This window comes from Rhizophagus irregularis, chromosome 15 (genome assembly GCF_026210795.1).
Source record: "Rhizophagus irregularis chromosome 15, complete sequence".
NCBI classification, from domain to species: Eukaryota; Fungi; Glomeromycota; class Glomeromycetes; order Glomerales; family Glomeraceae; genus Rhizophagus; species Rhizophagus irregularis.
This window is the reverse complement of record NC_089443.1, coordinates 5,281-17,167: the sequence shown is the minus strand read 5'-3', so window position 1 is coordinate 17,167 and position 11,887 is coordinate 5,281. Positions and strand designations below refer to the sequence as shown.

At 31.1% G+C, this 11,887-nt stretch overlaps 2 protein-coding genes across 3 annotated transcripts; both read right to left on the bottom strand.

Annotated features, from left to right (window-relative positions):
* Window positions 1-348: 348 nt before the first annotated feature.
* Window positions 349-1,887, bottom strand: OCT59_006767 (uncharacterized protein; the record flags this gene model as incomplete). Of its 2 annotated transcripts, none has more annotated exons than XM_066145110.1 (9): window positions 349-515; window positions 793-915; window positions 990-1,025; window positions 1,104-1,142; window positions 1,225-1,281; window positions 1,348-1,401; window positions 1,473-1,489; window positions 1,551-1,752; window positions 1,851-1,887. In XM_066145110.1, the coding sequence occupies 9 exons, from the start codon at window positions 1,885-1,887 to the stop codon at window positions 349-351; spliced, it is 732 nt and encodes a 243-aa protein (XP_065998279.1). The 2 variants fall into 2 exon arrangements, with proteins under 2 accessions (XP_065998279.1, XP_065998280.1); XM_066145111.1 differs by having other exon boundaries at window positions 1,551-1,694; window positions 1,851-1,867.
* Window positions 1,888-10,609: 8,722 nt separating this feature from the next.
* OCT59_006766 (uncharacterized protein) lies at window positions 10,610-11,100 on the bottom strand (the record flags this gene model as incomplete). Its single annotated transcript, XM_066138464.1, has 2 exons — window positions 10,610-10,940; window positions 11,087-11,100. The coding sequence occupies 2 exons, from the start codon at window positions 11,098-11,100 to the stop codon at window positions 10,610-10,612; spliced, it is 345 nt and encodes a 114-aa protein (XP_065998278.1).
* Between the last annotated feature and the right edge of the window lie 787 nt (window positions 11,101-11,887).

Here is an 11,887-nt window from a genome sequence, read left to right as displayed (position 1 = left end):
TTGATATGTAAAAAAGGTGTTATATATATTTTAGAGGCATTATTAAAGGGTACCAATAAAAATATTGAATATCTGGGGTTTCAATATTGTAGTATTGATGAGAATGGGTTCTATACTTTGGCAAGTATAATTAAAAAAAGTCTAATGTTAAAAGTGGTGGAAATCAATGGGAATTATTCGATTAAAAAAAAATGTATGTCAAAGCTAAATTTGGTTCTACAAAAAAAATGGAACCTTGATAAATGGATTTGATGATTTAATTAACGAAGATGATGAGGGAGAAGAAAAGGAGGGAAAGGAAAAGGAGGGAAAGGAAAAGGAACTGGACGATAATGAGGTAGAGGAAATTCATAATGACATGAAAGGGAAAGGTCGCTGATGGAAAGGAGGGAAAGGAGGAGGAGGGGCTGGACGTAGAGGAAGAGGAAGGAGACTATGATGAAAAGGAGGGAAAGGAGGAGGAGGGGTTGGACGTAGAGGAAGAGGAAGGAGACTATGATGGAAAGGAGGAGTGACTGATGATGAAATCATGAGTTTTATAATAATAATAAGATAGTGCCGTAGTACAGTTGCGATTTTATCGTAAAATTAAAATATTTTGTATATATTGTGCCAGCTGGCAACTTAATAAACATCCCATGACTTTAAATTTTAGCTGAAAAGTTAATTGAACGAATAATTTACTTACATTAATTATTCTACGTAAAAATCATTCATAATTTTTTATTTATTTTTTTTTTACATTTTATAATATAAAATTATAAATTCAGTCTAATGTGATAAATCGGATACTATTATTAACCAAATTCATTGCTACACTTTTAACTCCAGTTTTTTTCAATTTGCCCAAAGAATAGAATAATGAATCTATAATAGGATCTCCAATATTACTAATAGCCAATAAACTTTCTTTGTCTAAAGAAAAAAATATATATATATTACTTCAGATTCAAGTTCACAAGTTTTGCTTTCTGTTAATTATACAATACCCGGTTTAGTCACTTTTTTACATATCGAAGTATTGCCTAATATAATTTAAAATACCAAAAAGTAAATATTACTTTTGTTAATCAACAAAGTAGAAAAAAAATACGAAATTTTACCGATTTTCACTCTTTTTTTATCATTTTTTAGGGTTGAGCCTTATATAGAAACAATAAACATAAATTTAGTATTATTGTTTGTTCTAATTATTAAGATTATAAGACATAATTTGAAACGTACAAAAATCTTCGTTAGTATTATTGGTATCCGATATTTCTAATATTTCTACTTGATCATCTATAAATAAGTAAAGAAGAATTTTACTTTTTGTAAACAACAAAAGAAACGATGAAAAAGAACTACCATCACTTTCCCTAACATGTTTTTTGTTTGAATTTCCTTCGATATCTCGCGATGCTTATAATATAAATATGAAAATTGGATTAATAACTTTATAATAATTATACATAACAAAATCTCAATATTACTGCTATACCGTGTTCGCCTATATATTAAATATAAAATCATAGTAATTTAAAACTAACCTTCAGAAAGACTTTACCAACCGTGCTATTAAGATTAGAAAGATCGATATTTTTAAAGATAATCCAGAACCATTTGTCCTAATAATTCCTCCTAGTATTACTGGTAGTGATGGTCTTCCTGGTTCTCCCGGTGGCATTGTTTCTGAAACTTTTAGTAATAATGCACTAATAAAAAACAAAATAAAAATAATGAAAATAATGAACTCTAACTTGGCATCGAAATCTATAATTATGAAATATTGATTCAAAAAAATTGATATAAAATTCGATTTATATTGCCACACATTTTATTTTTTGTTTTTTTTTGTTCTCATTTTTTACCTGCACAATTCTTGCATTTGTCTTTAGTTTTTGACATCTTTTTTCAAAAAATAATTCGTGTCTTTTAAAGAAAGAAAGAAATTTAGTTTATAAAATTAAATAATCTAATTACGTTATTTTATTTAATTTTTTGCCGATCGAAATATTCATGTACTCGATCAGAATATTTTAAGGACACATCATCACATACCAGGTCATTTGTGAAACCGATACGAATAGTATATAGTCCTTCCCGGAATATTTTAAAATATTACAATTCGAAACACTATTTTAAATATCCATTTGTACAATTTCAGTATATTTTAAGAATATTATATTAACATACCTAAATTACTGATAAATTACTTTTAAGGATATTTTCCATATCTAATCAGAATATTTTAAAATACCAGTTAATATTACATTTAAAAATTAAGTATATTTTTCGTATAATTTAAACTTATTTATTATTATAGAACACTATTTTAAATATACTGTTCGTACAAATTTCAGTATATTTTAAGAATATTATTACTATATAAGGATATTTTAACCATAAAACTAGTACAGTTTAAGGATGTAGACTTTTTATAGGGCCATTACTAAAAGTATTTCTCTAGTAAGAATTTCATTTTTATATTCATTTAATATCACTTTTTTTGATTGTTGATCAAATATTTTTTGAATTTCTCTAACAATATTAGTTAGACACAAGGATCTATTTAATTTATCCTTAATTATTTTATTAGTAGCCTCTACCCGTTACGTACTTTATATTCCAGTACTAAAATTACGATTGATAACAAGCTCAACTATTTTTACAACTCTTGTAAGGTATTGTTCATCACAGGCTGGAAATTCTTTAATAAGTTCATTCCATTTTCGTTCAAATGTTTTTTGACATAAAGAGTAGTGCTCTACACGAGCTAAGCTGGCTCATGAGTTAGCTCAAGCTTTTTAAGCCAAGCTATGATTAAATTGGCTTAGTGGCTTACGAGTCAGCTTGGAAGAGCTCAAGCCAGTTATTAGATTCAGTTCAAAAAGCTTAAGGTTGTAACCAGGGCCGATGATATTCAGCATTTCACAGAAATTCACATAACTCACAAAATTATGTGATAAACACATTTATTACTCCTGATCACCGCATAATATCACAAAATTCTCAGGGTTATATATAAAATCACAAAAAAATATTTTTCGATAATCAAAATCTCTTTTTCACTTTAAAAATGTTATTTAGAAAACGCGCTAAAACTAATAAAGCTAATGCTGTAACAATTTATACAAGAATTAAAGAACATCCAGATGTTTTTCGTGTTGAAAATAATCTTTTATTTTGTAATTATTGCGACCTTTCTGTGGAATGGAGACATAAATCAACAGTAGATTCTCATTGTTTAGGAAAAAAGCACCTAGCGCAAAAAAAAATCTATGAAGCTAATAAAAACAAAAAAAATCAGCAAAGTTTAGAAACAACTTTACTTGCAGCTGAATCCAAAAGAGAAGTTGTAGAAAGTTTAATTCAAGCATTTGCAAATGCAAATATTCCATTAGAAAAAATTAATTATCTCCTCCCTTTTTTTAAAAAATATCTTAAAGAAGGAGGAGCAATTCCTCAAGCTCCAACATTACGTCAATTGTATTTGCCTTCTGTTTTTGAAAATCATACAAAAACTCTCCTTTCAATTTTTAATTCAAAACCTGTTTGTATTATAATGGATGAGCTTAGTGATGATTGTGCACGTAGTGTTGTTAATACACTTTTTGCTTATCGACAAGATACAAAACTGGTTTCTGTTAATTTTTTACAACAGGTTAACAACACAACTATTGGACAAACACTTCTACCCATTTTACATTCTTACAATATATCTCTTAATATTCCACGTTTATTTTTATCTGATTCAGCCGCGTATATGAAAAAATGTTATCGTGAAGTTTTAAAGCCAGTTATGCCTCAATTAATTCATGTGCCATACCCAGCACATATTTAAATCTCATTGGGTAAGGAATTGCATAATTTTTTTAATTAAAAGTGAGTTACATATTAGCGAACTTTATAATGAATATTTTTAATGTAATTAGAGAAACCTGGAGAGATTTCTTACAATTTTTACCATTAAAGACTTTTTTAGCTAAAATCAAGGAATCATTTGTCAAATCACCTGCACGAAGGAATCGTTATATAACTCATCTTAAAATGAATGGCATTAATTCTCCTCGCAAAATTCCACTTCCAAATCAAACGCAGTGGAATAGTTGGTTTTGAATAGTTTTTTATGCAAAAAATCACATCCAGTATTGGGCTGATTTTTTTAGACGCGAATATGAAGAAGAATCACAAAATGAAACAGTAAAAACTATTTACACAACATTACAAAATTTACGAGATACTGGCATCATTACAATTTATATTTACTTTATTTCAATTTTTGCCAAAGAGTTTGTACAGGATTTGGATTTTTTTTCAACAACAAAACAAACCAGTTTTTCCTTTTGTTGAAGGCCGATTACAGCAACTTACAGCATTTATTGAATCAAATATTACTGCACCTTATTTTGGTTCTGAAATTGAAAACATAATTCAACAACATTTATTTAACCCTGATGATTTTTACCCAATATTTCGTCAAGCTTTTCAAGTAGCACATGACAAATTTTCAGCTCACATTCCTAATCATCCTGCATGCTCACTTTTTAATGCATGTCAGGTTTTTAACCCACAATATATTCATTTAGGAAATATTCAAAGAAAGGATATTCGTCATTATTCAGCAATTATGGAACTTGATAATCCTTCTAACGGTCTATTATGTGAATGGGCAGTATATTGTGGGTTGGAATTTAATGAAAATTTGGATGAAACTAATTTAGGTGATTATTGGAAAAGTTTATCAGTTCATTTGCTAATTCTTTCTAGCATTGCATTAGACTATATTTGGTTACCAATTTCAAGCTGTGCAGTGGAACGTAGTTTTTCTTTATATAATACACTTTTAGATTCTAATCGTCAAAGTTTATCTGAAGAGTCATTAAAACAACTTAATATGTTGTATTTTAATTGATCAATTACAAATAGATAAAGAAATAAATGAAATAAATTTTTTTTACACATAAATTCACATATTTTATTAAAATGCGCCACAAAATTACACATAATTTATAAAAATTTAGTATCACCGCAAATCACAAAAAAATTTTTTATCACACACAAAATTTACCTTTTAGCGCCGCAAAAAATCATCGGCCCTGGTTGTAACAGACTTAGCTCAAAAAGCTCGAGCTGGCTCATGAGCCAAATAAGCTATTATACAAAAAATGTTGCAAAACATTTTTATATAATAATGCATGCATAAACGAAACGTTTTACAACTTTTTTTTTTATTATTTATTAAAGAAGTTGCGAAAACGTTTCTTTAAGTTTTTACATGTAAAATCAAAAAAAACGCTAGAACTACTGTATATCGCGGGCTACAGTACCCTCTTCTATACACAGTACTCCTTTAAAAAAAATTATCAGAATTTTAAAGTACCCAGATACTTTACATAGAAATTTTCAATTTAAAATCTTAAAATTTGTAAAATACCCAGAGTATAAATACTTATTTATAATATAATATTCTGGATATAACTTTATTTATTAAATGGAGTATTACAGATTTACAGTGCGGTACCTCTATAATAGGTACCCCTTATATCTTGTGATCTAATGGTCAGAATTTTATAAAATTTTAAAATTAAATAGCTTTTAAAAAAATAAATACATTAAGCAAATAAAAAAATTTTCTCAATTTTTTTGCTGACATAATACAAAATCACATGACTTAAAATAAATTTGATTGGCTAATGCAATACCTAATGTTAATTAGAATTATGCATAATTTTTTATATATAATTTATTATTTATTATAATTATTTAAAGTAATTTGATTAAGTATATTATCAGAAACTTTTCTGTGGGATTTATATTTTTTTTAACAAGTTTTCCTGTGATTTCTTTTTGAGAAATAGATATAATATAATTTGTAATAAATAAAAACTACCAAAAATTTTTTTAAATTTTTTTTTCAAAATTTTTTTAACAAAGCATAGGTAAGTTTATAAGCTAAAATGATTTATTTGAATAAGCACTATCAAATTATTATTTTTTTTTATGTTACACAAAAATCACTTATTCTCAAATTTTTCCTATCATAATAAATTATCTGAACTTCAAACTTATGTAACACTAGCAAAATTTATTATTTTTTAATCTAACCCGATAAGTTTAAAAGCTCTTGATGTGCTTTATTAAAATTATCAGTTAGAATTTTAAAATATTATTTTTTGCTAATGTGACATCTTTTTGAAAATGTCACATTATGACTATAAAATTGGTCGGTTATAGAGGTACTGCACTGTATTTAACATTTATTAACTTTGTTTATTATTCATTATACAAATATATTTATAGTAATATACTCCTTAATCGGTCCTTTATTTTTAATTATAATGCAAGTTTAATAATTAGCAATATAGTCAACTCTCTTTATAGTCACACATTTGGGACAGTCCATATTTGGTGATTATAAAAAGATGTGACTATATAAAAAATTTCTTATATTTGTATATCATAATTCTGGCCAAAAATTAACATAATTTTAGCCAAAATTATACTTAAAACTTTATTGTATCATAACTTCGCCAATATTAATCGTAGAGAGATGATCTTACCGCCATTCGATTCGTCTTGATGAGACGGTTCTAATGGTATAAAATATGTCGAAATCCAATCACTAGATTAATTTCCGAAATTAAAAAAATATTAATGGTTTTTGTGTAATAGCTCTGCCAATATTGATCCTAGAAAGACGATCTTACTACCATTCGATTCGTCTTGATAAGACGAATCTAATGGTATAAGATACATCGAAATCCAATCACTAGATCAATTTCCAAAATTAAAAAATATTAAATGGTTTTTAAGTAATAACTCTGTCAATATTAATCATAGAGAGATGAGCTTACTACCATTCGATTTGTCTTGATGAGGTGATTCCAACGAGCTATAAATCGTCTTTTTACTTTGCTAGTGTTAACATCCAGACCACCCATTGCCTCTTATGAGACTAATCTCGGGTCTGTGTCCTATCATCTCCATAGGATAAATCGTCTTTTTACTTTGCTAGTGTTTACGGCCAGACTACCCATTGCCTCTTATGAGACTAATCTCGGGTCTGTATCCTATCATCTTCAATTGGCAACCATATACCGAGTACTTAATTTCTCATGTAACAGCAACACTATAGAAGATATTCTCTATCGGGCTATTTTAGACGATCTGAAGTTGCAGACACACACCTACTCATCTTATACCCATTGTACGATACTGGTACTCAATTTATTTTACGACCTTTAGAGAGCACCTACTTTCATGAAGGACTTTCGACAGGTAACATCAACCATCTAGTACTTTTTCATACCACCATTTTAGGTACTAAGTCTCATTCAAAGGCCACTACAGCCCGCGATTACCTAGCACCGATAGTACAGTTGTTTACCCCAAGTGGTATATTTTGTAGTAACCACTCGGACAGGAAGTAGCAGGCATCTGTCCAGGATTACTTCTTATGGTGAGTATCAACCATTAGGGATCACTAACCAGAACCCAAAGAGTAGGGAATCGAACCCTATAACCATGCTACCTGTTCTGTGCACGAACACCTTGATTGGCCTAAGACCTAACAAAAGGTCTAACTACCACTAAGACATTGCACCCTCAACTTTACCATTTAGGATGACCATTTAGCTATTATTGATCATAAATCATTTTTTTACTTTGCTAGTGTTTACGGTCAAACCACCCATTGCCTCTTATGAGACTAATCTCAGGTCTGTGTCTTATCATCTTCAATGGGCAACCATTATATCGAGTATTTAATTCCTCAGGTAACAGCACTACTATAGAAGACATCCCTCATCAGGCTATTTTAGGCTGATCTGAAGCTAGGTACATGCCACCTACTCATCCTATACCCATTGCATGATACTGGTACTCAATTTATTTTACGACCTTTAGAGAGCACCTACTTTCATGGAGGACTTTCGACAGGTAACATCAACCATCTAGTACCCTTCCATAGAGCTCCGCACGGGTAAGGGTCAATTCGGGTGACCCGTCGGGTTGACCCGAAATATTCAGGTCAGGTTGTCAAATTCGTGACCCGGTATCAGGTCGGGTTACAGGTTTGACCCGACCCGATTGACCTGTCAACCTGAATACTTTAGCTCAAAAAAAATGTTTATACTCTGAAACGGCGTTTTTTCATGTTACCTTATGAAAAAAATGCCGTTTCGGCATTGTTTTTTATAAACAAATACGCCAAAATGGCGGTTTTCATTTTATTTTATGGAAAAATGCCGTTTCGGCATTTTTTTCACTTCTTTTATGAAAAAAATTGCCAAAATGGCGTTTTTTCATATTATTTTATAGAAAAATGCCATTTCGGCATTTTTTTCACTTCTTTTATGAAAAAAAATCGCCAAAATGGCGTTTTTTCATATTATTTTATGGAAAAATGCCGTTTTGGCATTTTTTTCAACTTCTTTTATGAAAAAAATCGCCAAAGCGGCTTTTTTTCAGATTATTTTATGGAAAAATGCCGTTTCGGCATTTTTTCCCACTTCTTTTATGAAAAAAATTGCCAAAATGGCGTTTTTTCATATTATTTAATGGAAAAATGCTGAAACGGCATTTTTTCCACTTTTTTTATGAAAAAAATCGCCAAAGCGGCATTTTTCCATATTATTTAATAGAAAAATGCTGAAATGGCATTTTTTTACTTCTTTTATGAAAATATCGCCAAAGCGGCATTTTTTCATTTATCTTATGGAAAAATGCCGTTTTGGCATTTTTCACTTTTTTATGAAAAAAATCGCGAAAACAACGTTTTTTCATATTATTTTATGTAAAAATGCCAAAACGGCATTTTTTTTCACTTCTTTTATGAAAAAAATCGCCAAAGCGGCGTTTTTTCATATTATTTAATGGAAAAATACCGAAACGGCATTTTTTTCCACTTCTTTTATGAAAAAAATCGCCAAAACGGCATTTTTTCATATTATTTAATGGAAAAATGCCGAAACGGCATTTTTTTCCACTTCTTTTATGAAAAAAATCGCCAAAACGGCGTTTTTTCATATTATTTTATAGAAAAATGACCTGAATACTTTCAGGTCAGCACGGGTCAGGTCGGGTCGGAGCAGGTTACCCGACCAGACCGGCACGATAAAAATTTTTTGGTTCGGGTCGTACAAATTACCCGACCTGACCTGTACCCGTGCGGATCTCTACCCTTCCATACCACCATTTTAGGTACTAAGTCTCACTCAAAGGCCACTACAGCTCGCGATTACCTAGCACCGATAGTACAGTTATTTACCCCAAGTGGTATACTTTGTAGTGACCGGCTCAGACGAAGTAGCAGGCATTTGTCCGGAGGATCGCCCCCTTATGGTGATAAATCGTCTTTTTACTTTGCTAGTGTTTACGGCCAGACCACCCATTGCCTCTTATGAGACTAATCTTGGGTCTGTGTTCTATCATCTCCATGGGCAACCATTATACCGAGTACTTAATTCTTCAGGTAACAGCACCATTTAGAAGACATCCCCCATTGGGCCATTTTAGGCTGATCTGAAGCTAGGTACACGCCGCCTACTCATCCTTAATCCATTGCATGATACTGGTACTCAATTTATTTTACGACCTTTAGAGAGCACCTACTTTCATGGAGGACTTTCAACAGGTAACATATGTATCGTAGTCCTTCCATCCAGCTATTTTAGTGCTAATCTCAGCTCAAAGCCTGCTACAGCCCGCGATTACCTTAAAGCTCCCCATAAGCCAAGCTGGCTTGAAGGCTTATAAGCCAGCTTGCATCAAGCCGGCTTGAATCTCACTTATAAGCCATCAAGCCGGCTTATTTCAAGCTAAGCCAAGCCGTGGCTTATTCAAGCCGGCTTGCAAGCTTTTTTTTTTTTATAATTTATGTAATTTATATATTAAATTATTTATTAAAAAAATTTATAAAATAAAAATTTTCAATAACCAAATTACGTAGTATTCATAAAGATCGGTATCAGTCATATGACTTGCCGAATCAATTTACCGATCGGTTGATAATCTATTTTTTATTTAAAACAACTGAATTCCTATAAAAAATTTTATGTAAAAACTCCGTAAAAAATAACCCTTTCACGGATTCATTCACGGAAAATGAAAACAATTCGATAAATTCCGTGAACTCAAACTGCTCCATTGAATAAACGAGGAGCTGTCACTTGTGCTGACTTTTCTAACGAAAAAGTTTCGAATATCCAAAATTATGAATTTTTTGTAATACCAAGGATGGAAAGAAGATTTATTATACAAAAGACTTAGAAAAAATGTCAAAATTTTTCCTGATATAAGGTTATTAATTCTGGAAATATGAGCCTTCTACGGAAAAAGGATGGAATATAAAAAACGGATCGACTTTTTTTACCGGGAATAGCTAAAAAAGTTAATTTAGCCTGGAACTCTACATAAACTAAACACCGGAGTGCTGTAAATATGAGAGTTCGTGGTTATTTTTTTATTTTTGGAACGATTACTAACGTTCCTTTTCATTTTTTACTTTAGGAACGGTTCTTGGACGTCTGGAACTCTGGAATGGCAAGTCGAGGGGAGAATGGGGTATTGTTAAAACGTAAGAGACAATTCCTTCTCCGATTTTGAAGAAAAAGAATAACGCCGAGTCTCATAAAAGAGAACGACTAGATTTGCATTGTGAGGAATACCCCAAACCCCGGAACCTTTCGTATTCCCCTTTCCCTTTCGTATTCCCCTTTCCCTTTCGTATTCCTCTTTTCCTTTCGTATTTTCTTTCCCATTTCGTATTTACCCTTTCCTTTCGTATTACCTTCCATTTCTTTCGTATTCCCCTTTGCCCTTTTGTATTCCCTTTCTCTTTTAATGGTTCAAATGTATTATTTCCGACACTATTATTTGTTGCCATACCTGGAGCAGCGTAGGGATCTATTGTTGGTTGATTTTGTGGATCGTTCGTGTTTGATGTCATATGTCTAGAACTGAAAGAATTGAGAGAAAAATTTGAAACGGTATTTCTGGAGGATCTGAAGATTCTGTGATTGATGTTTAAATAATTGGAGTATTTTTTTGTGAAGAAGCATATCAACAAAATAATTTCTATGGAGGGTGAGGGTGTTGAACTTACCGACGTTCCTCCATCTTCGAAGTTCGAAAGAGGACGTTCAAAGTAGCAATGTTGGTCCATTTTCGGAAGAGGATTTTTAAACTATTAATGTTGGTATTTCTTCAAAAAGTAGACAGTTTATTATATAAGACGGGGAACGTTAACACATTTATCAGTTTGGTGTTGATAAAATTTGAGGAGCTGCAAACAAACCCGTTGGAAAATAAAGTATTTGTTGTTTTTCTATAACCCATAATACTTTCGGAACGTTACTAACGTCCCTTTTCGTTTTTTACTTTAGAGAATGGTTCCTGGACTTGAATTTTGGTCTGGAACTCTGAAATAAGAAGTTGAGACTTGAGACGGGTTAAAACTTCGGAAAATAAGGTATTTGTAGTTATAACAATATCTTTACATTTTGGAGGCGCTTGTAGATACGAACCACTAATGGAATGGTAGTGGTCGGCATTTTTTCTATTATGGGAACGTTAGTAAACGTTACTGACGTTCCTTTATTTGGTTTTTTTTTAATAGGAACAATCCTGGAAGTTAGATACATCACCCTCAAGGTCTATATAAATATGTTTTATGGGGAAGTTGGCACTCACAATAGCATCTCTCCTTCTTATTCCTGCACGTTGTAGAGATTGGCAAGCTTTGAGAATAGATGAAAAATGGTTGAAACTCATTTTCTGAAATCAATCAATTTGCCAATGAATTTGTCTAATTGATTTGTAAATATATTACATTAAGAATTGCCAAATTGTGTTAAAGTACCAAGATTCACACCATCCATGAGTGGAGTTATTTTGAGCTCTTCTA